The following is a 27874-nucleotide window of genomic DNA, read 5'->3' as shown; positions in this document are numbered from 1 at the left end:
CAGAGAAACACTAAAATCATTAACTTGAAATACCTGTTCTTTGCGCCTAGCAGTAATCTTTACCAAGATGTATGTTTGACATCATGTACTTCCCAGCCCCCAAATTCATATATATATGAATTTATCCCCGCTACCCCATATAACCCTGCTACCTCTTTGGAGCAGCTCCTTAGACCTGTCTCCCGGAGTACAGTCCTCTGTAAGACCCTGAATAAGACTTAAACTCACAACTCTTAGTTAGGCTGGGAATTGAACATAATCTGTCAATATGCCATTGGGAATATGCATACCCTCTAGTGTGTAGACGGCGTGTGTGTGTGTATATGCGTGTGCACGCCCATACACATGCCCTCTCAACCCTCACCCACCCTTGCCACCGATACTTAAAGTGATGGTGACCGTTATCTGAGGCTTTGTTATGACTTGTTTTTCCACCTCTGAGACATGCAGGTAAGAGCAGGGTGAGTTCTGCTGTTGATTTACTCATCAAATCCCACTGCAAAAGAGATAGGTTGCTTCTCCTGAAATCTCATCCAACTCTCCCCTCCCTGGACGAAAGTTTCCTGACCTTCAGGAAAATTCCCAGCAGGAATTTCCCCTTGTAACCACACTCTTCAAAGTATGAGAACCAAATACCACCTCAGGTGGTATTTCTGAGTAGTTTATGCTGTGGGTTTGGAGTGCCAAATTGTGTTCATTCACATAGCAGATCCTGAAAATATGTTTGTAGGCTTGTAGGAAAGTTAATTATGAAGATTCATTCTTTTAGTTGTCCAGTAAATTCTGATGCTCTTAGCACTAAAAGATGAGCACACATTAAAGCACTGTCTTCTTCCTATGACAGCTCTCAAATAGCAAATTTCATTCAGTATTCTAAATGCCAAGTAGACTTTAAGTAAAAATGCTTTTAAGGAGCTTCACGTGTGGGTCAGGCCGCCACAGGGTGGAGTGTAAGGAGGTGGGGAGAGGAACGTATCCCCTTGTGAGTGCCAGGAACGACTTCAGAGTCCTCTTCAAACTCATTACCCCAAGCCACTAACAAGCCTTCTTTCTTAGCCTTCCATTCCAGAGACTAAAACTTCATTCATACATTAAGTATTTATTCAGCCCTTATTATGTGGCAGCACTGTTCTGGGTCCTAGAATTAGCATCCACAAGACAGGCAGGTACCTGATCATACAGAACTTGTAAGTGGTGACGAATAGAGATATTTAGCAAACAAGTGTCTTGAGCATGCAACAACAATCTATTTTTTCTTATATAGAAAATAAATAGACTTAAAGATTGTAGATTTGGACTCAAGTCTTTCTTCATTCGTACAATAGGAATAATAATATCCACCTTTCTTATTTTATAGGTGTTCTGGGAATAACAAAAATGGAAAAAGTTTAGTAAAAATGTAAAGCACTATATACATTTTAGGCATTACTCTTATTTTTGAGAGAAAATTTACTGTCGTATTCAGATAGAATTATAAAAATCCGCTCCAAATTCTTTCAATTCTTTGCTCCACTCTGTCAGTTATAAAAATATTTGTCCCTTAATACAAGCTTTTTTTCTATAATTTCAGGTTTGTTTTCCTCTTAACAGATGTGATGTTATAAAAACCCATGAGAGACTGTAACAGCGATGACTAGTTTAGTTCACTTTCAGATCAAATACTTTTCTTGAAATTCAGAGAGCATCAGCTCATGAGAAAAAATTTCAGCGTATCACTATTTACCATACATCTATTGCACGTACGGGCATAAACAAATGGAGAAAGACTGCCATATGCTTATATAGAGTTGGGAAAGGAAGCAAGAAATGAGATTCCATAATATTTTTGGAAGAAGTTAGATCCAACTGGAAATTTTAAAGATTCTACAATGCGTTACATGTTTGATGTGGTAGGTGATTTAACACAATAGGAGAGTCTGGCCCTAAAAGAGCTTATGATTCCCACGGGAGAGATACATTCAGAAGGCCTAACTGAAGCCCTGTTCGAGACACTATGTTATAAAAAGTCCATATTCATAGAGCAGGTTAAAAAAACAAACAAACTACTGGAGCTCAACATACAAGGATGCTATTGTGGGCTGGAGACTTTGGAAAGGTTTTAGAGGAGGGGAGGTAGAGCTCAAGATGGTTCCTGAATCAGGATATGAACACATGGAGATGAGGTCGGGAGGATACTCCAGCAGGAAGAGGGTCGAGGGACCAATGGCAGAGAGGAGTGAGTGATCATGGTGTAATCGGATCTTGTATTGACCTGACTGGGCCAGTGGAGTTTGTGCTGGGTTTACTGGAAAACAGGGTCTATACCTTTGAAACCTTTCCTCTTGCCCATTATATAAGACTTCTCTAATTTTTCAGTAAGTCAACAGAGAGATTGAGAATTTGCATCCTGCAAAGTTTAATGCTTAATTTCATTTTCCAACTACCACGTCAGCTAATTCAGATCCCCAGCTACGGCCAAGCAGTCCAGGAGTGAAAATCAGAGGTGATCTTTAGCGCAGTGAGTGGATCTCAGATCGTGGCCTCTGATTCCATGTGTCTGGAGTTCAGCCAGGGCATCCCTAGGTTTCAGTAACTCCTTAGGTGATTTGGAAAAAGAAGGAAATCTGAGAACCACGGCTATGGAGCATGGCTTAAAGTAGGAGTCCCCAACCTTTTTGGCACCAGGGACTGGTTTTGTGGAAGACAATTCTTCCACGGATGGGGGGTGGGGAGGGATGGCTCAGGCGGTAATGAGAGCGGCAGGGAGCGATGGGGAGAGGCAGATGAAGCTTCCCTTGCTTGCCGCTGTTCACCTCCTGCTGTGCGGCCTGGTTCCTAACAGGCCCTGGGGGTTGGGGACCCTTGACTTAAAGGATGGAGTTAGATGAGAGACAGGAAGAAGAGGAAATTGATGCTCATTTGAGTCAGACAAATTTATTTAAAAAATATCATGAGAATCCCAAGAACATTATGGTGGGGAAAGCCACGTGCAAATTAGCCAGTTAGGATTTTTCAAGTATATACTTTATGCCCTTATTCAGATCTTTGATCATGACAAAGCTGTGTTTAAAAAAGCTGTTAGGAACTCAGTTAAGTGCTATGCTTCACCAGGGTTAACAAACGCATTTTGATGTGATTTACACTGAAGATATTAGTCATCACTCACATTAACCAAACACTGAGTTCAGAAAGAAAATGTCAGCAAATGACAGTTTTCAGACTTGATCTCCATTAGTGAACCATGAGCTATATACCTTTCTAAAATATGAATCTAAACAACATCTGAGTAGCTCACCAAATTATTTTCTGTTCCAAACTCAACATCTTCCTTGTTCGCAACATATGCCTTTATCATCAAGATAGTTCTCTTTGTTAAGGATCTTTGGGGAGAAGCATCATTTCTTACAAACATAACATTTTATTTTCACTTTAATTTCCTGGTTAAGGTGGATGATATAATAGACTTCAGGAAAAGGTCTACAACGTATTTTTGGTGTAAAATCAAACTGAGTATCGTGCTGGTCCTCACAGGCCCTGGCAGTACATCCACTGCCTATCAGGAAAATGTATTCAGTTTTCCTTAAATTGTGTTTGCAGACTTGCGTGATTATTCAAAACGAGGTATGATAATTGTTGGCTCAATAGATGTCATACTGTAAATTAAATTTAACCATGTTCAATTGAATAAGCATTTATTAAGCCTATTAGTTTTCAAAGTATCGTACCAAGGATTGTAAAAATAATAAGAGAAGGTAAATGAAAAGAAATATCTGAACAATGATTACTTTCTCACCGTCAGTGTTCAACTTTGTTCAGAATATATTTAATAGCCTTAGAAGCAAGAAAATCTAGTACCTTATCTCCCCTCTGGGTAGTCATTTTAGATTTCACTGGATAACTCTGCATAGGTTTCTTCAATGTGCCCTAACTCTATCCTACATTCTACTGTCCTATTTTGGGCTTTTATTGACTTTGAATTAGATTTTTACAGTAAGTCTCCAGTTTCTGCCCTTTTCCATCTGTCCTAAGAAATGTTAGGACAGATGGAAAAGGGCACTTTTTTTCTCCAGCCTCTGCGGGAGTGACCATCACAACTTAGACTTTGACCGGCTCAGTGTAGCTGCAACCAGACATCACTTGGCCTCAGGCTCCCGCCACGAACCTCCGAGGACGTCCCAGCACAAATACCGGACACTGCCTGCCAGGCTCACATGTGCAACCCAGAAGCTCGGGGGCGTTAAGTCCTGTAGGCTGCCCTTGGCCAGTGCAGGACTGAGCAGCTGGACTAGTGCCTCCTCCTTTTCAGCTCTGGATGGACAGTTCTGGGGTGCATTTCACAAGCTTCCTTAGAAGCGCCAGAATTGTCTTTTGGTTTCCTTTCTTGTTCTGCTCTGTTCTGCTCTGGGTTCACTCTCCAAATGAGCTACTTCCACACAAGTCTTGTTGTGGAGTCTGCTTTCTGGGGAAACAGACGTTAAAGCACTGATTCTAATCAAGTCCCACCCATCACTGATGGAACTCTCCCGGAATAATAAACAAGAAGAAAATGATTATGACCATGTTTGAAGTAGATTCTGATTCTATTAGGCCATACAAATTTTTCTCAGTCTTCTCCGTGATATAACATCACCATCTTATTCATCAGTGTTGAATTTGAAAGTTAAAATGACTTGTACTTGATCTTACATTGAAGTTCATTATTTTTCTGAGAAACTAAGTTAATTAAGGGCTGGTGCCATTATTATTAGCTTTGCAGCAGGCCTAGTGGTCCACATGCTTGCCTCTTGATGACAAGTCTTGACAGACATCATGGGGCAGTTGACTGTTTACCACGGCAGTCAGCTAATATTGGGAAGTTAGAAGTGGAGTTCTCAGTTATAAGATTTTATCTGGTGTTTTTCCAAGGGAACCTACTTGGCATCTATGCTCTCCTCACCTGCAACAAACAACTTTACAATTCCTGATAGAAAAGGAGATAAAGCAAAAGTCCTAGCCCAACACCATGAAGGAATAAAAATACCTACAGACTTACAGCTACTGAATCCATTTCAGTAGCTATAGATATACTTGGTTTCTTTTAACCACCAAACTTTAAGTAATTTTGTTTCTTCAGAAAATGACAATTCTCTCAAGGGACCGACAGGCTACATATGTTTATTACAGCAAAGTTTTTGGGTGTATCTACTATTTGATATTAACAAAATCAGAAGCTTTGAATAAATAGGACACATCATTAGATTCTAAACTTGTGGTTATACTAATACTACATTTGTACACTAAGGAATATTACCATACTTTCCCTCCACCATGGTCTAGGCATAATGCTTGGAACCTAGCACATCTCAGGGCATATTTGTTGAATGAATGAATAAATGTGTGATTGTTAATAACAAGGACAAAATGCCAACAAAGCTTCACTGAGGAGTAAATCAGGGTGGCATCAGGCATGACTTTCCAGCAGGATAACAGGTGTGGTTATGTGGGAGAGGCCATTCTTCCATCCCTGTCCTCCCTACTGTCTTTTGTTTTCTCTCAGTGTTCACCAGAGCCCGGGGGCTCCTGGGAGCCGGACTGCGGGAGAGCACACCCCCTGGGTATCCTTTCATCGCTCTGCGGACTGGCTCTGGGCCGATCCTGCAGGCTCCCAGGAACAGAGCTTAGCAGAACGCTAAGGGAAGGTCATTCATTGCGTCTTGCTCTGGCCCTCTTTAGATGGGGCTGGAGAAGCTTGAAAGGCAATCCTCTCTACACGCCACTCTTTCCCAATTGACTGGAGCACTTAAGATGATGCTCTTTCCTAAACTGTGAGAGTAAAAATGCTTAGTTAGCACAGCTTCCTGGCATAAAGCAGAGGCAAGACAGAGGGAAGGAAGATGATGCATGTTACATCCAGACGCCTGGAAACAAGGCTACAGGTGTCGGCTTACTTCACAGGCTGTACATGCAGTGGTAGCAGCTTGAGCAGACAAAGCTTCAAGCACTCGATAAAAAAAAATTCTAGGGCTTCCCTGGTGGAGCAGTGGTTGAGAGTCAGCCTGCCGATGCAGGGGACACGGGTTCGTGCCCCGGTCCGGGAAGATCCCACATGCCGCGGAGCGGCTGGGCCCGTGAGCCATGGCCACTGAGCCTGCGCGTCTGGAGCCTGTGCTCTGCAACGGGAGAGGCCACAACAGTGAGAGGCCCGCGTACCGCAAAAAAAAAAAAAAAATTCTAACAAGAAAACAAAACCCTGATCTTTAAGATCTTCAAAATAAAGGCAATTAAAGGGAGGAAGTAGCTTTAATTAAACTCGTATCACAAGCATCAGGGCTTTAACATCATAGCTTTTCTCTACCAGAAGTTTGCCCTGATTAAGGGGAGACATTTTTGCGGTCGGTCCAGCGTGCCCAGAGGGGAGCAGTGTTTCCACCGCCTGGTGCACGGGCATCTTTAATGGGTTTGTTTATGTTCTGCTGCCACCACCAAATTCCCCACAGGGAATTTTGGGGAACATTGTATTCTAGCATGATCCACTTGTCTTTATTCTAAACAAGTGTCTAGAATGATTCAATGTCAGGAAGGAAAATGCGTGTCCAACACATTTGGAACAATACAAAGATACTTATCCTCCAAGGGTTTGACATCTGTCACTTATTTCCCTGACTGTGAACCTTCCTGCTCTTCCTTCTGACTCCTCGAGTGGAGACAGTCCTTCTATCTTTCTCTTTTAAACACATCTCTTTGAGGGGGGGAGCTATTTCTCTTGCCTGCGTTCTTACTTTAAACTTCGGGCATTTGTGGTAGGCAAAATCCAAGGATGCCCCGCCTCGCCCCACCCCAAGGTTCCTGGCACCCGGAGTGCACATACCTTGTCTCAGTTATCCAATCAAACACTAATCCAGGTACTGCTGTGGGGAATTTTACAGACGTAATTAAGGTCCCAAACCAGTTGGCTTTAAGATAGGGAGAGGATCTAGGTGGGCCTGACCTAATCACATGAGTCCTTTAAAAGCAGAGAGTATTTTTCTGGTTGGTCACAGAGGAGGCAGTCAGAGAAACACATGGAAGAAGAAGCAGACATTTGAACTCTGAACGGCCTGTGGGGAGCCATGTGGTAAGGAATGTGAGTGGCCTCTAGGAACTGAGAGTTGTCCCCAGCTGACTGTCAGCAGCAAATGAGGACCTCAGTCCTTCAACCATAAGGAAATGAATTCTGCCAACAGCCAGTTCACTTGGAAGAGGACCTGGAGCCCCAGATAAGAGCCATAGACCCAGCCATCATTTTGATGTCAGTCCATGAGACTCTGAGCTGAGAATCCAGACATGCTGCTTGGGTTTCTACCTACAGAAACAGGGTAATAATAAATGTGTGTTGTTTTCAGCTGCTAAGTGTGTGGTCATTTGTTATGCAAAGATAGAAAACTGACACAGGCAGCCAGAAATCCACACACTTAAAAATGAGGCAGAGATGAGGAATATGCTGGTACACTAGCTTGAAGAAAAGTGAGTGGGATATTAGCATTTGTTAATGCAGGTTACTTTTGCAGTGTAAGACTAGTCACTTGGCTGGTGAAGAATGAATGTAGTGAGACATATTCATTCATTCATAGGAGAGTATTTATTCACGTACATAGAGAGCATTCACTTGGGTTAATTTTGCAGTGTTAGAGAAACATTTAGGTAAATAGATAACTGCATTTTTTTTTTTTTTTGGTTCACAAGAAATCCTGAAAGAAGTTTAGAGATGTTACAGACAAAAGCATGTGTTCTGACTTTAAATTATATCTGAATGCAGGATACTTTAAAAAAATGTTTCATTTACTAGAGGAAAGATATTTTGAGAAAGCCAGATGCAAACGTATACCTTTTGTCCTCTTTTTCTTTTAAACAAAATTTTAATTCAATTTGAATTGATATGAGTGATAGAAAGAAAATTCAGACTGTAACCAGAAGAACTGGTGCAACATCTGCTGTGGGTGTGGAGGAGAGGATCCTCTTGCCTCCTTACTTTTTTTCCCCACTATTAAACAGGAGGGATTAGAGATTTCTGATTGATTTCTCTTGTTGCCTTTCATTGTTCATGAACTTACGGCTGCGCTTCGTTGACTCCAAAGTAATTTCTGAAAAAAGATCTGCTGACATCACAGGGTATCTGGGTCATTTACCATGTCAATGCTGACCGAGGAAATAATGTTCTAGTAGAAGACGGTTATTTGTTCAGAATAAAGGCTGAGATGTTGCCATTTTCATACATGCTTATAAATGGTATATAGAGTTTTTATTTTGTGGAAAGTCACCAGGACACTTGGAAGCTAAAGAGAAGGCTGCTGATTAGGAAGAAGTATTGGGAATATTATTGTCTTCTCCCTTCTGTCCCATTGCTCCTAGAAAACAGAATAGCCGAATTTTGTCCCCTAGTTTTTAGACACATTCATTCCTTTATTCTGTTAGAGAATGTGCTAGCCATGACAGGGGAGGGAGGGCAAGACAGGGTACAAAGATGAATGGTAAAGGGAAAAGCTGATTCGGAAAATAGAGCCTATGGAGAAAAATTGAAGAAATGAAGAATCTTTTGCCTGAGGAAGAAAAAGATGGGCTTTTAAAAAAACCCTGAAGTATAGTTGCTGACGATATTATATAAGTTATAGGTATACAATATAGTGATTCACAATTTTTAAAAGTTACATTCCAGTTATAGTTAATATAAAATATTGGTTATATCCCTCATGTTGTACAATATGTCCTTGTAGCTTGTTTCATGCATAATAGTTTGTACCTTACCGCCCAGCTCCATATTGCCCGTCTCCACTTCCCTCTCCCCCTGGTAACCACTAGTTCTCTGTATCAGTGAGTCTGCTAAAGATGGGCTTCTTACAACTTTTCTTTTCTAGCAGAGGTTGGTAAATAATTTTGTGGACCAAGAGGCATCACCGTATTATATAGTAGTACTGTGTAGACACTATGTAGGGAAAACAAGTTTCCACAACATTTTTACTTATGAAATTAAAAATATAATAACTGAGCCCAAGGTTTTAAAAATGCACATCTACCGATGAAAAGAATAGAATTATTTTGGGGAGATAGCATTTTGCTTATTTGGGGTCACAAGTTAGTGTTCCCTATTATCAAATAGGTTGCAAATACTCATCTGTGAAAACTATTCTTAGTTCACAGTCTATACAAAATTAGATGCTGGGCCACATTCAATTCATGGGCCATGGTTTTCTGGCCTCTCCTTTAGAGTTTTTTAGAACACTGACAACGAGTTATTCTCAGCATCCGTCAGGAATTGTATTAAACGAAATGAACACGAATGTCAGTGATAGGAATCAATATTCTAGAAACAGAGTAGGCAAGCGCTGTGGGGAAGAAAATATGGGGAATGAACTAACTCTTTTGATCTTTGAATTTAGACAGAAAAGAAATCTCCTAAAAATCTATACATTCCATGCTATACCCAGGCAATATTTATTTTTTCTAGGTGATAACTTTACAAGTATCAGTTTTTATGTTTTTTCTTCCATTATGTAGTTTTAAAGCTTACTTTTGTTAATGTGCAAAATAAATTTTACCTGTAAATAAGGTCTGGGCCTAAAAATAAACTACCTGTTCTCAGTTAAGTTCTATTGATTTCCATGAAGTAAATACAATGTAAGAGTTTTCAATAAAACAATGCACTTACAAGCACACTTTCTGTATTTTTTTCTTATTTCTTTTATTGCAGAGTAAAACTCCATTATTAGGTACCATAATTTATTGTGGGTTAGGTTTTATTGCAGACAGAAATTATCCTTCTCTAATACAGGGGTGTATATTCAATGTTGACTGATACGTCACAACCACCAGTGCTTCTGGCTGTCTTCCTAAAAGGAAGACTTCAACTGTGATGAAGATAAACCAGGCTCAGCTGTGTTAGCGTCTTCCAAGTACCTCAACATCACAACTGCTACATTTTTTGTCAGGAAGGAAAACTCAGCAAACACATATAGTACTTGCATTTAAGCCTTCTGATCAAGGTAGAAACAACTTTAAAATGAAACTTAATTTTAGCAGAGCACTCAACATATGCTGTTCTTCTGCCTTGAGCCTTACTTTTGTCTAGTTTGTATAGAATGTAATACCTTTCCTCCTTCTAAAAACGTATGATATTTATAAGGTACATTGTAAGCATTGTAAGGTACATTGCAAAGCAAATAACACTTCCCTAATGCCTACTAATTCTTTAAGGCTCCGCCCTTTCCAGGAAGCTCCTGTCCGCAGCCCTCACACCCAGGTCAGGGCACTGCCTTCTTGGTGGTCCTACACTCTATGTCCTTATTCCTAGCATTATACTTCCACATTGTTTTATACGTCTGTTTAAAAATCCATCTATCTAATTAGACTTTGGGCAAGGTTAAGGCAGGGATCACATCTTATTCACCACTGTTCTATCCTTGGTACCTAGTGCAGTGCAAACCTATAGTAAGAACTCACTATAAGCTTCCTAAATTAAGGGGTAAATGAACTGATGCACTGAGGGGCAACTAGACAAGGTTGGATCAATGCTGCTTTCCAAGAAGGTCACTGTTTTCTCCACTGTTTTCCAAGAGGGTGAATGAAAGTATGACATAATTCTGGATATAGAATAAGGATGAGGGCCAGAGAAGAACAGGTAATGGAAAACGAGATGCCCAAGAATGAGGAAGGGGCTTTGTCAGAGAGTAGGAGGAATGGGAAGTGGCCTGTGGGTTGCTGGACCCAGTTAGGGCAAACAATGTGAGCCCTTTGTAATGTTGGCTGCACGGTTGCCAAATCAATGTGGGTTTTTTTTTCTTTTCTTTTCCTTTCCCTTTCTTCCTTTGATCTTTTTTTCCTTCCTCCCTTCTTTACTTCCTTCCTTCCTTTCTTTTCCTTTTAATTAATTAATTTGCTCATCCTTACCATTTTGTAATGTCTTTTTAAAATTCCCCATCTCTACTGCAAGTAGTCTAAGGAAGGCTCTGCGTGGCAAAGCTTTAAGGGGACAGAGCTCCCTCTATGTTGAGGGCCACTGGAGTGGTAATGAGGAAGGAAAATGGGAGGATCCCATCACTTTTTCATTGCTGAAAACACAGAAATTCTTCCTTTTGTTAAAATATGGCTGATGGGGTTGAGGGGAGAAGGAAAGATTTTCTTCTTTGGGAGCATTTTCCTTGTCCTTTAACACCAGTCCCCGAAAGGGCTTTTATGACTTATCAACACCCAGGACTGCAAGTACAACCCCAGATTCCTTCCCACATCTGTACTGTTCTTCTCACTGCATTTTGGGGGACTGGTTTAGCTTCCTGTGAGGAGTCAACACACATCTTTGATATTTGACCCACCTAAGTTTTTTCTCCCTTCTTGTCCTGCCCCATTTCTAGCTACTGGGGCTAGAGAATAAGCTGTAACTTGAGGAGCAGCTGTGCCCTGCCCACCTCCACAGTCATGATTAGCTGTAAACCCAGGAGCCTGCGGCTGGGGGGCGGGGTCTGCCCAGGGCCCCAGGAAGCATCTGCCGGAGACTCTGGGAGGGTAGAGATGTGGACATGGCTGATTTCTACGTTCACCAAGTGCCTAGTCCCCCTGCCACATATTCAAGAACTATGTCTATGTATGCAGGAGAACTTTACGGTTTTCATTTTTAAAATTCACCTGATACTAATTAGAGAATGAGAACAGTTATTAATTTTTTATAGCAGTCAGTTTTCAAAAAAGCAAAGAGTAAGCTCATATAAATGAACTTTGAAGCAATATATTTTCCAAGAGAAAATGGATGTGATAATCTAATGGAAGCATTGACCTGGCAAGGAATGTGAACCTGCTCACTGTGAATAGTGAGCTAGGTTGCTGCTTACATGTTAAAATTTGGGAAAAAGTTGAAGCAAGTTTCTTTGTTTCTTTAAGCATTGTCTCTTCTCTTGTTATTGTCTGATGTAGGCAAAAGTAGTTAATACTCTGATACCAAGGGCTAATTTTTATAGTTTCAGAAAGTAACTTAAATGTTTTCCAGGAGCTTGTAGACATTTTCCTATATTTGTAAAGGAAATATAAGGAGGACTTAATGTTTGATATTTTCTAAGATCTTTGAAACGATTTTGCTGGCACTGTATTTATAATACCAAAGCTAGAGAAAAGAAGAAAACCATCCATCCGGATTTAAACCATTCCAAGGGCAGGATTATATACATATCCAGAGGCCCATGCATTCCAATACTTTAGCAGTTGAGCCATGAAGCCTTCAGAATTACTTGGGAATAGTCTTTCTACCATTTGTGCATCAAAATACTCTTTTTACTGTTGTATAAACATATTTTTATCAATACTTGCAAGAAAGCCTACTTTTAATAAACTAAGTAACAAATGTAAACTATAGGATTCATGAGGATAATTAGTCCAAACAGCTGGCATACTTACAATTGCATTTCTTCTGAACAAACCTCAGCTTGCATGCTGTTCTGTAGGTGGAGAGTCGGATGCGATCCAGATCTTGAGCCCCTGGGGGGAGAAAAACGTACACATGTGGTGTGCCATGCGTGGGGAAAGAAAGTGATAATGTTTATAAATAGAACAACGACAGATCTAAACTATACACTTAATTTGATTTTTATCATTATTAGAATATAAGTTTAACTTTAAGACTTGAAAAGGTCTGTCCCATATTCCTCAGGTTCTGCGGGAAGGCAGCACGTGTATCCAGCACGGAGATCAGGTTATTGACTATGTTCATGGGCCAAGGAACACAAACTCAGCCCTGTGGTGTCTACTGCTTCTGAGAACAGTCTGCTCAAGCTGTGACTCAAAACAGTTAGATGATACCAGATAGTAACATCATCAAATAATCATTTTAAGTGGTCATCAGAGCATGGCTGTGAGGTGAGCACAGGCTGAATGTTGGTCATCTTTTCTTGGTGACTTTAGGCCAATTGTTTTTAGAAGCCTCAGTTTTCTCACCTGGAAGATGGGACTGACAACAATATTACTACTTATTTCATAGGATTGTTAAAAGGATAAATGAGTGCCTATAACCTACAGCGCTGGGAACACTGCCTGGCATACAGTAAGTGCATCATTATTACTCCTGTCTATCTTGCAATGCTTCCTGTCAACCTCAGAGGAGACTCCTTTCTAAAAAACAACCCCTGCTATTTCTGACACTGTGGCTTCCAGTTCCTCCCTAACATAGCGTGTTCCCCACATTCTTGAACTACTTTCCTCAACCACTCCTCTACTCAAGAATCCAGCATGGGTTCTGATGCCTGCAGCACAGGGGTGAACGTTCAGCTCAGAATCCAAGCCCCTCTGCAGGCTCTTTCTATCCTATGTACCCCACCCCACAACATTTCCCACTGCTCTCTACCCCCGAACCTCTGCTGGGCTTGGGCCGGTCTCCTAACCATCCCCTGCAGATGGGCTGCTTGTTCAATCGACACCTGAGTTCCTGGCCATCCTCCCACCCTCCTCTGAATGGGCTAATTTCTAGGACAGAGTAGACTTTCAACAAATGTCTGTTCTTCTCTACTTCTAACTATTTGGTTCTCTTCAAGCCCACGTCTATGGTTCATAACAGATATTAAGGCATATGGCTATATTTTGACATGTATTGAACCTTCTTTTTACCAGTAAATGTGCTACAGAAATGCTTTAGAAGAGTTAGGGCAGCAAGTAAATGAACCGGCCTAGAAGCAATTATATTAGGAGGCCAATTAAGTGCTTTCCTAATGAAACTTGGGATCAATTAGCAAGTGTCCCTCACTGAGAGCATTTATCATTCCCTCACCTCAAACTGATCTCTTTAGATTCATAAAAAATACTATCAATACTTCTATTACTCTATGATGTTATGAGGCAGATCATTAAACATTCATTCTTATGAGAGTTTATTACTTGACAAACAGACTCATTGATACTGAGTGCTCGAAGGATCAAAGAGGTAGGACTTACCCTCACCCAATGCAGGAATTTGCCTAAACATGTTCTCAGTAGATGGACATTTATCCAATGTCCATGTAAGATTATTTCCGACGATAGAGATGATTATAATTTAGTGAAAATATATGAGCTTTAAAGTCAGTAACTCTTAATCTTTCTCTTCCTTGTTGTGTGAACTTTGACAAGTTTTTACTTGCCATCCGATTTCTTCATGTACAAAATGAGGATAATAGTATCAACTTTACCAGCTGGTAACCTCTGTGGCTGGTACCTAGTGAGAGCTTAATAGCCGACAGACCTCCTTATAACGTTTCAGGTGTCATTTCTGAGCACCAATAAGTGATAGAAATTTCTTTTTTATATTTGGGCTTTAATTTGCCTCCTTATAACTTCAATCCGTTTGATCTGGTTTCCCTTCTGGAGCCATATAACCTTTTCTCCCTGTCTATTATGAACTTGATTAATTTATTCCACAAAGATTGGGAAGCAGCTATCATGATCATCATTAGCATCTTCATTACCATCTGGACATTATGTACAAAGGTCTCTGTCATCACAGAGTTTAAAGTTTAGATGGGGAGGTAGCTTATCCTTGACCTTCTTAGGCTGAAGATGTCCAAGTCCAAAGTCATTTCAAGTATCAACACAAGGTCTACCACAGAGCATGGCACATAATGGGCTTCAATACATAGATGTTGCTATTATTCTCATTATCATCAGACACGGTTTAGAGACCAGACCCTTAAACATTCAAGTTATCCTGTTCTATGGCTGGCTAATACCTCCTTGAAATGAGATATACAAAATTAACCCAAATGACACAGCTATTGCCTCACCTGTATGGAATGTATAGAATACAATAGTTACCACCATTGATGAGGACATTTACTGATGCAATTTTTTCATAGATAGCTCATTCTTCTGGCTCTTACTAAGCTAGCAGTTCATTAAAAAAGCTAGGTCTTTTCTACTTTCTATTTAAATGCTTATTTGGGGGCTAAAGGTAGGACTTCATATTTAATCTTAGTTTCTTTTACTTTTTAGCTCATGCTTCTACCTTTCTGATATTTAAAAAATTTTTGATTTTGTCACTGGCATTTCAAAGGGCCTTCCCAGTTTCATGTCCTCTATAAATCTGAGAGGCTCATGTGGGAAATGAACTCTCTAGGATGCTGGATAACCAGAGACACAGAGACCATCAGAAATACATGAACGCTAAATCTTTTACCCCTGGATGAAGATGTACTTTTAGTGATGCTGAGTTTGGCTCAATAATCAAGAGAATCTCAATATCTGTAAATAATCCTTTAAAAGAAGACATTAGAGACATAGATGATTTATGTAAGTTCTTCAAAAATAATGATTTAGGCTCCAGGTATAAAACGACTATGATGCAGTACACGATTAAATTTCTTAGTTCCAGCAAGACCTCATCCTCTGAGAAGAGAAACTTTGGCTCCTCTGCTCCTCCATCTCATAGAGGTCCTAGGGGGCATTTGGCTAAGGTGCCGCTCTCCAGGATGCAGTAAAGAGGGACATAGAGATGATGCTTAGGGTCAGGAGTGTACTGACTGCTCTCCTCTGCCCATCACTGTGTGGACTCAACTGACCCTCTGTTTAAGCCCTAAATATTAAAAGGGATGTGGTGAGCTGTGAAGTTTAGCTTTTCAGATACAACGGCCCATTGCCTCACATGGACCATGTAAGTGGCAACCATGGGATCCATCATGGATTCTGGAACCCAAAAAAGCTGTATTGAGACAGGCTGGGCAGGTTCTTGCTCCATTTACCCACCTTGTTTAAAATAAATTTGTCTCTGGCCCAATAAACCACGGACTTAGTTCAGTTTGACATGTGTGGTCTCTTCTTGAAAGTCTATAAATTCATAGCCTACCTTGAGAGTAGTCTCATGTCTTCTTTGTCCAAGTCGTTGCCTAAAATCTAAGACCTGACCAGGTCCACAGAGTCTTCCAGAATACAACTGGAGGCTGTCCTCCAAGTTGATGAATCCATTACTTATTCCTCCAGACATGGTCACAACATGGTTACAATCCCTACCTAATTGTACGAAGATCCACCTCATGTTTTTCCAACACATGCACAATCTAAGAGACTTTTGTTAGTATCTTGCTGAAATTAAGGTTCATTTTTATCCTATGGTATTTTCCTGAGCTAGCAGTCTAGTAACCTTATTAAAAAGGGAAATTAGCTGACTTAATTCATTTATAAAAAAGATGGAATTTGGATAAATGAATAAGGAAATGAGGTCAATAGAGTAATCCTTATTCTTAGCATGTTGAAATGTCTAGGATTACCACTATATTTTGTCCATGTTCTGAAAAAAAATCCATTTTATCTTGAAACCTACAACAAATTCACACTCTATACTCTCAAGAAACTAATTCTTCCTTTTTAATAAAAAAACAGTACAGCACTTCCCTAGTTTTTTGCAATGTCCTTTTAATTATTTCTCAAATTTATAGTGTCTTTTCCATTATTATTATATCACTGGGCTATAATTCTTTAAAACATGGAGACTTGACTCATCTAAATAATATCTTAGATTAGATTTGTTTTATAATTATATGGTGGGGGCTGGGGGTAAATAATTAAGGGTAGAGATGAATAGTATTTTCTCTACTTCTGTATATATTTAAAACTTTGCATAAGAAAAATTTAAAGATAATTCATTTAAGGCAAGTTGATGCTCTTGCAACATCTCCTCAAACCTCTCACACTCAGGTCATAGCTGGAAAAAAATGATAGAGAGGAAAGCAAAGATGCAAGTTCAGAAATTCTGACTGATCACATTGTTACCTTCTGCAAATCCTGTTTTTCTTTTCTTTAGCTCTTCTTTTCAAGATTTTTTCTCCTCCCTCTGTCCCTTCCTTCCTCCTGCCTTCTTTCATTCCTTCCACCCACCCATCCATCCAGCCAGCCAGCCAGCAGCCAACCAACCAACCTGTATTATCTAATTTTTGGCTTTAGCTTCGTTCATTACACTTTGAACAGTTTCACACAATTCATATGTTTTGCCTTATATGTTTTCATAGCTCATTTATAAAACCTTTTATAAAATCATTCAGATTCTTAAATTTCTTACTCATTTTTCAAACTCACCCAACAAATATTTACAGAATAAAGATGAAGCCTATGAACTCCATGTCTAAACTCTTTTTCATGCTTGATGATTGACTGGATGTGTGTGTGTGTTTATGTGTGTGTGAGAGAGAGACAGAAAGAGAGAAAGAGAGTGAGAGAGAGCAGGCAAAGGAGTTTTGGGGTCAAAAATAATGTTCAACTTTCTATCTTAGACAACTCAGTGGGATGGGTTGGCCCTCATTGAGCTAAGGTACCAACAAGGGGGAACAGGTCTGTAGGTGTGGGAAGATGAAGGGTTTAGTTTTGGGCTTACAGAGTTTGAGTTGCTTGTGGGGTGTCTGAGTGGAGATATCCAGTGTCAATTGGATATTTGGATATGGAACTCCTTAATATGGACTCTATTCCAGGAATTATTAATAAACATATAAAATGTACCAATGTGCCTTAATTGAGCCAGGACTGGGAATATCTCCCAAGAGGAGACTGTGTGCACAAGTAGGGCTATTCCACATTCTAGATAACAAAATGAGGCACAAATTTGGGGTTAGAAACTTCCTCCCCACTTCTGAACAATGCCCTTGGTAGCTGTTCAAGGACTGTGTGGCTTTGGAAATACTGGAAAGTGGCAGCCTTGGTGGGACATTGCTTTGTTATGATGGGGAGTTAATGGAGCTAATGGTGAGCCTATCTCAAGGTGCTTCATCAGCAGAAGATTTGACAGTGAGAAGCCAAGTCTGGAAGGGACACTGACTTTACATGCTGACTATTCTGGATAAGCTGGTTCCTGAGAACATGGGGTGCGGTTTTGAAGGACACCTTGAACACTTGAGAGCCATAACAATAACGGTGAAGCCTTGAGAGAAAGTCAAACTGTATAGGGAGAGAAGCGGTCAAGAACAAAACTTTGGTTAAAATCTGACTTCAGGGTGTCTGGAGGCTACTAAGAGACAGAAAAAGAGAAGTAGAGTGGTCAGAAAAAATAGGAGACCGGACTACAATGGTGACATAAGGAAGAATTTCCAGAATGGTGACCCATGGTGTTGACATCCCCAAAGTGCTGAAGAGCACGAGAAATGAAGATGAAAGTGAAAATAGTCACTGTATCCACCATGGCTCATGGGAGTGGGATCATTAACGTCGTTTCCTTGAATTTTTGAAATCAGTTTTTCTAAAACTCATAGTGTACGTTGCAAAATCACGCTTCAGGTGCCATTCCAACTACGCACATGCTAACTGCTGTCAATATTCTGAAGAAGGACGGTCTGCCTTTGAACCACTCAACAGTGTTTGTTGAGCACCTCCATTTGCCTCCCTTTGGTTTCTGGTCCCTCCTCCACTCAGAGCCCACTGGTATCACTCTGCTTTCTCCCCAGGACCTTCCTCATCTTGTTAGGCAGCCTTCCATGTTCTGAAAGAGTGTTTTCCAATCATTTCCCTCCCATTAAAACCTACTTATCCTGTGCTCTGAGGCTTTTAAACCAACACTGATTCAGCATCTAAGCTGGATGGGTTTGAAGGGAAAGGTTCAGCGTCCATCCCTAAGGAGAAGTTCACGTGAATGAGTGACACAGAAAACTTTCCTTTGTAAATTCTTTGTAAGTAAGTGTCATACAAAGCAGAGTAAATGTGCTCTCAGAGCAGAAAAACAGAGAAGAAAGGGAGCTTGATTCCGAGAACAAACAATTTATTCTGCTAAAAACCAGTTGGATGAAATTATTTGACCTGATAAACTTACTTGATGGCTGAAAAGGCCAAGGTGAGAATGACATTTACATTTAACTGAAAACTACTTTTCAGTTTTAATCTAAGGTACTAAGCAAACTGATAATTAGAGCATTATACTGAGGGGAAATTTTGGTTTAGGGCAACTTGCCCAAAATTGCTTTTAATCAAAGTATGTAGGCACACAGTTTTTTTTGTTTCTGTTTTCTGGTTTAGTTTTATTTTTTGGCTTATTTGTGAGTCCATGCTACTCCTAACTTTGTTTCTTTGCCTTTTTGTTTTTGTTTCTGCTGCTTGCGGTTATGAGCTCCGAGTAGATGTTTAACACATGTATGTGTCACAGTCACCTGAATTTGCCAAAATTTCTTATCAATTGTTCTTCTTATCAATTGTTACCTGAGGGCAGACAGCAAAAGCACAAAGAACTACAATCCTGCAGCATGTGGAATAAAATCACAATCAAAGAAAGATAGACAAGATGAAAAGGCAGAGGGCTATGTACCAGATGAAGGAACAAGATAAAACTCCAGAAAAACAACTAAATAAAACTGAGATAGGTAATCTTCCAGAAAGAGATTTCAGAATAATGATAGTAAAGATGATCCAGGACCTAGGAAAAAGAATGCAGGCAAAGATAGAGAAGATGCAAGAAATGTTTAACAAAGATCTAGAAGAATTAAAGAACAAACAAACAGAGATGAACAATACAATATCTGAAAAGAAAAATACACTAGAAGGAATCAATAGCAGAGTAACTGAGGCAGAAGAACGGATAAGTGTCCTGGTAGACAGAATAGTGGAATTCACTGCTGTGGAACAGAATAAAGAAAAAAGAATGAAAAGAAATGAAGACAGCCTAAGAGACCTCTGGGCCAACATCAAATACAACATCATTCGCGTTATAGGGGTCCCAGCAGGAGAAGAGAGAGAGAAAGGACCAGCGAAAATATTTGAAGAGATTATAGTTGAAAACTTCCCTAACATGGGAAAGGAAATAGCCACCCAAGCCCAGGAAGCGCAGAGAGTCCCATACAGGATAAACCCAAGGAGAAACACACTGAGACACATAGTACTCAAACTGGCAAAAATTAAAGACAAAGAAAAATTATTGAAAGCAGCAAGGGAAAAATGACAAATAACATACAAGAGAACTCCCAGAAGGTTAACAGCTGATTTCTCTACAAGCCAGAAGGGAGTGGCATGATATACTTAAAGTGATGGAAGAGAAGAACGTACAACTAAGATTACTCTACCCGGCAAGGATCTCATTCAGATTTGAGAGAGAAATCAAAAGCTTTACAGACAAGCAAAAGCTAAGAGAATTCAGCACCACCAAACCAGCTCTACAACTAAAGGAACTTCTCTAAGTGGGAAACACAAGAGAAGAAAAGGACCTACAAAAACAAACCCAAAACAATTAAGAAAATGGTAATAGGAACAAACATATCGATAATTACCTTAAACATGAATGGATTAAATGCTCCAACCAAAAGACATAAGTTTGCTGAATGGATGCAAAAACAAGACCCATATATATGCTGTCTACAAGAGACCCACTTCAGACCTAGGGACACATACAGACTGAAAGTGAGGGAATGGATAAAGATATTCTATGCAAGTGGAAATCAAAAGAAAGCTGGAGTAGCATTACTCATATCAGATAAAGTATACTTTAAAATAAAGAATGTTACAAGAGGTAAGGAAGGACGACACTACATAATGATCAAGGGATCAATCCGAGAAGAAGATATAACAATTATAAAATATACGCACTCAACACAGGAGCACCTCAATACATAAGGCAACTGCTAACAGCTCTAAAAGAGGAAATCGACAGTAACACAATAATAGTGGGGGACCTTAACACTTCACTTACACCAATGGATAGATCATCCAACAGAAAATTAATAAGGAAACACAAGCTTTAAAGGACAAAATAGACCAGATAGATTTAATTGATATCTATAGGATATCCCATCCCAAAACAGCAGATTATACTTTCTTCTCAAGTGCACACAGAACATTCTCCAGGATAGATCATATCTAGGGTCACAAATCAAGCCTCAGTAAAGTTAAGAAAATTGAAATCATATGAAGCATCTTTTCTGACCACAATGCTATGAGATTAGAAATCAATTACAGGGAAAAAAATGTAAAAAAGACAAACAAATGGAGGCTAAACAATACATTACTAAATAACCAAGAGATCACAGAAGAAATCAAAGAGGAAATCAGAAAATACCTAGAGACAAATGACAATGAAAAGACGATGATCCAAAACCTATGGGATGCAGCAAAAGCAGTTCTAAGAGGGAAGTTTATAGCTATACAAGCCTACCTCAAGAAACAAGAAAAATCTCAAATAAACAATCTAACGTTACACCTAAAGGAACTAGAGAAAGAAGAACAAACAAAACCCAAAGTTAGCAGAAGGAAAGAAATCATCAAGATCAGAGCAGAAATAAATTAAATAGAAACAAAGAAAACAATAGCAAAGATCAATAGAACTAAAAGCTGGTTCCTTGAGAAGATAAACACAATTGATAAACCATTAGCCAGACTGATCAAGAAAAAGAGGGAGAGGACTCAAATCATTAAAATTAGAAATGAAAAGGGAGAAGTTACAATGGACACTGCAGAAATACAAAGCATCTTAAGAGACTACTACAAGCAACACTATGCCAATAAAAGGGAAAACCTGGAAGAAATGGAAGAATTCTTACAAAGGTATAACTTTCCATGACTGAACCAGGAAGAAATAGAAAATATGAACAGACCAATCACAAGTAATGAAATTGAAACTGTGATTAAAAATCTTCCTACAAACAAAAGTCCAGGACCAGATGGCTTCACAGGTGAATTCTATCAAACACTTAAAGAAGAGCTAACACCTATCCTTCTCAAACTCTTCCAAAAAACTGCAGGGGAAGGAACACTCCCAAACTCATTCTATGAGGTCACTATCACCCTGATAACAAAACCAGACAAAGATACTACAAAAAAAGAAAATTACAGACCAATATCACTGATGAATACAGATAAAAAAATCCTCAACAAAATACCAGCAAACAGAATCCAAATACACATTAAAAGGATCAAACACCAGGATCAAGTGGGATTTATCCCAGCGATGCAAGGATTCTTCAATATATGCAAATCAATCAATGTGATACACCATATTAACAAATTGAAGAATTAAAAACCACATGATCATCTCGATAGATGCAGAAAAGGCTTTTGTCAAAATTCAACACCCATTTATGATAAAAACTCTCCAGAAAGTGGCACAGAGGGAACCTACCTCAACATAATAAAGGCCATATATTACAAACCCACAGCAAACATCATTCTCAATGGTGAAAAACTGAAAGCATTTCCTCTAAGATCAGGAACAAGACAAGGATGTCCACTCTCACCACTATTATTCAACATAGTTTTGGAAGTCCTAGCCACAGCAATCAGAGAAGAAAAAGAAATAAAAGGAATACAAATTGGAAAAGAAGAAGTAAAACTGTCACTGTTTGCAGATGACATGATACTATACATAGAGAATCCTAAAGATGCCACCAGAAAACTACTACAGCTAATCAATGAATTTGGTAATGTAGCAGGATACAAAATTAATGCACAGAAATCTCTTGCATTCCTATACACTAATGATGAATAATCTGAAAAGGACATTAAGGAAACACTCCCATTTACCACTGCAACAAAAAGAATAAAATACCTAGGAATAAACCTACTCAGGGAGACAAAAGACCTGTATGCAAAAAACTATAAGACACTGATGAAAGAAATTAAAGATGATACCAACAGATGGAGACATATACCATGTTCTTGGATTGGAAGAATCAATATTGTGAAAATGACTCTACTACCCAAAGCAATATACAGATTCAATGCAATCCCTATCAAATTACCAATGGCATTTTCTACAGAACTAGAACAGAAAATCTTAAAATTTATATGAAGACACAAAAGACCCTGAATAGCCAAAGCAGTGTTGAGGGAAAAAAACGGAGCTGGAGGAATCAGACTCCCTGACTTCAGACTATATTACAAAGCGTAATCAAGACAATATGGTACTGGCACCAAAACAGAAATATAGATCAATGGAACAGGATAGAAAGCACAGAGAGAAACCCATGCTCCTATGGTCAACTAATCTATGACAAAGGAGGCAAGGATAGACAAAGGAGGCAAGGATATACAATGGAGAAAAGACAGTCTCTTCAATAAGTGGTGCTGGGAAAGCTGGACAGCTACATGTAAAAGAATGAAATTAGAACACTCCTTAACACCATACACAAAAATAAACTCAAAATGGATTAGAGACCTAAATGTAAGCCCGGACACTATAAAACTCTTAGAGGAAAACATAGGAAGAACACTCTGACATAAATCACAGCAAGTTATTTTTTGATCCATCTCCTAGAGTAATGGAAATAAAAACACAAATAAACAAATGGGACCTAATGAAACTTCAAAGCTTTTGCACAGCAAAGGAAACCATAAACAAGATGAAAAGACAACCCTCAGAATGGGCAAAAATATTTGCAAATGAATCAACAAAGGATTAATCTCCAAAATACATAAACACCTCATGCAGCTCAATATTAAAAAAACAAACAACCCAATCCAAAAATGGGCAGAAGATCTAAATAGACATTTCTCCAAAGAAGACATACAGATCGCCAAGAGGCACATGAAAAGCTGCTCAGCATCATTAATTATTAGAGAATGCAAATCAAAACTACAATGAAGTATCACCTCACACCAGTTAGAATGGTATCATCAGAAAATCTACAAACAATAAATTCTGGAGAGCGTGTGGAGAAAAGGGAACCCTCTTGCACTGTTGGTGGGAATGTAAATTGATACAGCCACTATGGAGAACAGTATGGAGGTTCCTTAAAAAACTAAAAATAGAATTACCATATGACCCAGCAATCCCACTACTGGGCATATACCCAGAGAAAACCATAATTCAAAAAGATACATGCACCCCAATGTTCATTGCAGCACTATTTACAATAGCCAGGTCATGGAAGCAACCTAAATGCCCATCGACAGACGAATGGATAAAGAAGATGTAGTACATATATACAATGGAATATTACTCAGCCATAAAAAGGAATGAAATTCGGTCATTTGTGGAAACGTGGATGCATCTAGAGACTGTCATACAGAGTGAAGTAAGTCAGAAAGAGAAAAACAAATATCGTATATTAACACATATATGTGGAACCTAGAAAATGGTAGAGATGAAACGGTTTTCAGGGCAGAAATTGAGACACAAATGTAGAGAACAAACGTATGGACACCAAGGGGGGAAAGTGGTGGGAGTGGGGTGGTGGTGTGATGAATTGGGAGATTGGGATTGACATGTATACACTGATTTGTATAAAACTGATGACTGATAAGAACCTGCTGTCTATAAAAAAAATTAAATTAAATTAAAAAAATCGTCACCCTGTTTTCTGTGTTCTCTGCTCTTTTGCTTTTGTAAGGTTCCCCTCAGCTTGACAAACCTTTAGACAGGTTTCTTCCTGACTCTAGGTCTTTGATCTCCCTTTTCTTAGAGCACTTACTTTTCTACAAAACTTTCCTTTGTAAATTCTTTGTCTGCCCCTTTAAAGAGGTAAACCTCCCAGACTTTTGCCAGTTTTACAACCCAGGAATATCTTTCTCAAGGACTGGGAGCCATTCTTTGGAAATGAAATCATTGAAGGAGATCTCCTAGTCTCTGTGGGAGGGTAGGAGCCTAACTTCCTCATTGTGACAATGAGTAAACACAGTTGACCAACTTCCCCTCTGGTATCCTCCAGTACTTCTGCTCTAGCTCACCCCAGTGCTTAGAAACCCTCCTGTCTTTGGTTCCGGCAGAGCTGAGTTCCATCTCTCTCCCCTCTCACAATAGTATTGAAAGAAGTCTTCCCTGCCTTCTTAACTGCTTTTTTTTTTTTCCTGTGACATTTGCAATTTCCAAAACCAAGAAACTCTTCAGCACTTTCCTTTCATGTTTAAAAAGAACTACTTCTAGGTAATTCTTAGCTGACCAGATTTACAAGTTCTTCCTTCTTTTTCAGCTCCCTGTCTAGACATCATAGATTCCTGGAAGAAGTTACTTTCTAAGTTTCGATGTCAGTCTTCTCTGATAATAGTTTCCTTGTTTTCTTTGGTGTCCTGCTGATAGAACTGGGGTAACCCATATATTTTTCAAATATTTAACACATTCTCAATGAGATTACATTTCTCTTTTGTCTGACAGACTATCAAAATCAATTTCTCCTGTTGAAATCAGCCAACTGCTTTATCTGGCAGAATCCCACTTACTGTGGACATGTGTCCTATTTAGTGTTAATCTGAACACGATGCTCACTAATGAATTGTTAAGGTCAGATGTGCTTACTTGCTTTTGAAGAGAGGAAGAACGGAAGAAAGATACATATCTGTGTGGCTTGCTTAACTATTTTGATCACTAATCAGGAGAACTCAAAACGATTTAATAAACTGTATGACCTCCCTGAGAAGCTTCTATGAAAAGGTTAAGTTACAATTTGGGAAATGAATGCACAATTTTCCTAAGTCTCTCTCATTTGAAAAATTTAGAGCTTTTCTGTTTCTATGGCTATAAAACTTATGTTGATCTTTCTTTGAGTTGGACAACTTTTTTTTTTTTTTTTGCGGTACGCAGGCCTCTCACTGTTGTGGCCTCTCCTGTTGCGGAGCACAGGCTCCGGATGCGCAGGCTCATCGACCATGGCTCACGGGCCCAGCCGCTCCACGGCACGTGGGATCCTCCCAGACCGGGGCACGAACCCGTGTCCCCTGCATCGGCAGGCGGACCTCCAACCACTGCGCCACCAGGGAAGCCCTGAGTTGGACAACTTTAATTCAAAAGACATTTGTGACATATGTGTTTGTCTGTGCCAGACACTGCACCAGGTTTAGAAGGAGTTGGGATTATGTACTTAAATTCAGATAAATGTTATAAAATCATGACATAAGCACACTTTTAAAATTCTTACAGTCTGTTGGCTAATACGGTCTTTAATGTAACAATGATAAATTTAAAGATTTCCTCTAAGACTTTATTGCTTTTCTATGTTAAAAATTAATGTTTTTTTTCTTTTTCTGACAAAACACTGGTCCATGATATACAGAGCTCTTGCCTCTTCAGTCTAAGAATCTATGATACGAGAGGATACCTGTGCTGCTTTGGATTTTGTCTAGATAGCCAGGCAGTAACTAGGTTCCTTCCTCTGTCAGATTTGTATCAACAAAGGTCACAGTTCCAGATGACTGGTCAGGCCAGAAGTGAGGCTACAGTATCAGACATGGAAATTGGAAGGTCATGGCTGAAACTGTCACAGGCACTTTAGACATGTTTCTAAAAGTGGAAAAAGCAAGGAGCATGATTGAGATTCTCCACATCAATTTTAATTTTCCTTCCTCTTTGTTAGTTCTAATGCTGTCTTGGTGCCTCCAGATTACTGGGAAATGATAAAGGAAAATGTGAATCTTATTGTCTGGGGCTTTCCTTTATCTGCTCTGACCTTCATTCTTGCCAATCAGTTTCAATCTTCAGTAGAAGCCTAATTTTGCCTCTTGGCTTCCCCGAGTAAAAGGCTTACGACTCACTTCTGCTCATCCTCATTCCTTCTGCAGGGAAGGAGAGATAAAAAGCCCATAAGAGAATCGTACTTTTTTCTTTATAACATTTAATTTGAGATGTGTGTTCTCCCCCCAATGTCAAGTTCTTCTTCCTTATGAATAAGAAAAATGGTCTAGAAGGAGATACTACCACCCAATTACTTACACAGCAACCTTGCATTTACATAAACCAACAATCTTTATTTAATAAGTTCTCCATTGGAGTCAGTAAATATAGTCTTGGTTTGGTTTTCCTTGCATAGCAGGTCACCTCCAAGCTCTTTTAAACCTTTGTTTTCCTTTTCACTTTTTAGAAACTAGTTTGTAGGACAGCTTGTCCCCCGTTGCATGAAGTTCAAATGACAGCTTATAGCTTGGTCTGGTAATCACGCCTGACTCCTCGTTCCCATATGAACATATGATATTGTTTTGTGGGTAAGACATTCAATGATTCATTTCAAAATTTTCATCTATTTCCTGCAATGTGCCAGACCCTGTGGTAGTACAGGGAAATGAACACAGACTTTGAAGTTTAGTGGATTGTATTAATGCCAACACTAAATAGTGTTTATTAAGCATCTGTGTATGTATATATACATTCAGGTCCACGAAACTTTTTCTTTCATATAAGATATACAGTCTTAGTAACAAATTATGATGATTCACTGTCTAATTTAATTCTTACTCAAGAGGAGGCAAAAACGCCTAAACATACATTTTATGTAAAGACTTTAGGATTTTAGGGAAAAGTACAAATGTCATAAGGATTAAGTGGTTGTTTCCAGCCTTCCATGAGTATTCAAGGGTGTTCCTTCAAAGTTCCATACTTACTCATCTCTGCAAACAGCTGTCTTCTTTCTGCCATGGTATTTCCTCTTTTCCCACTATCTTCAATCATTCTATGAGACAAAATGGTTACAATGTGTATTAGCCTCATGTTAATAAGGCAAACAGCTATTTCTACATAAACACACTTGCTATGGTCATGCCACAGACGTAGACACCAACTACTTAAAACTGTGTCTGTAAAAAGAATAGCTTTACTTTGACTAACTTAAATGGTTGTACATATTTTCCATATATAATATTGTAGTTGTGGAAGGGGGTGTAAAATTTTTATTTTCTAATGTACAAATAACTACAATAGCAGATCACCTTGTGCTATAACGGAATACAACCCTCTACCATCTGTTAGGTGATGCATTTCACATAGAGTTCCTCTTTCAATTTTGGGAATACCTATGAATAATATAGACCAGATATTACAGATCCCATTCGAGAAATGATGAGACTGAGAGTCTCATGGACATAGTAAGGGAAATGGCATAGACTTGTGTACTCCAAGACCAGTCTGCTTTCCACTACATTCTGTTACAGCTTGTCCTGTGTGCACTCAAAACCCCAATTTAGAAGAAGGTCATTTCCTAAATGTTCATTTCTAATTTAAGTGTTTGGAACCTGCAACTGTTTTTCTGTACATAATAATTTCAGGCAAGGTGGTTAGGTT

General features: G+C 39.2%; 1 protein-coding gene across 6 annotated transcripts in view; it reads right to left on the bottom strand.

The window, feature by feature from the left end:
* DTNA (dystrobrevin alpha) overlaps positions 1-27874 on the bottom strand; it is a 388958-nt gene that overhangs the window by 100404 nt on the left and 260680 nt on the right. For 5 of the 6 annotated variants that reach the window (XM_027127719.1, XM_027127726.1, XM_027127718.1 and 2 more), the window contains 2 exons: positions 27199-27266; positions 12373-12453 (listed from right to left, as the gene is read on the bottom strand). In XM_027127719.1, the coding sequence (XP_026983520.1) occupies positions 12373-12453; positions 27199-27265 (148 nt within the window). In that variant the 5' untranslated portion in view covers position 27266. Of the gene's footprint in view, positions 1-12372; positions 12454-27198; positions 27270-27874 lie in introns of those variants that run through there. The other variant, XM_027127720.1, reaches the window with a different exon arrangement.

The sequence above is a fragment of the Aethalodelphis obliquidens genome, unplaced genomic scaffold, assembly GCF_003676395.1.
Source record: "Aethalodelphis obliquidens isolate GAN/ISIS:26980383/991018 unplaced genomic scaffold, ASM367639v1 scaffold32, whole genome shotgun sequence".
NCBI lineage: Eukaryota > Metazoa > Chordata > Mammalia > Artiodactyla > Delphinidae > Aethalodelphis > Aethalodelphis obliquidens.
Note: the sequence above shows the minus strand (reverse complement) of the source record. Positions and strands in the feature narration are given on the sequence as shown.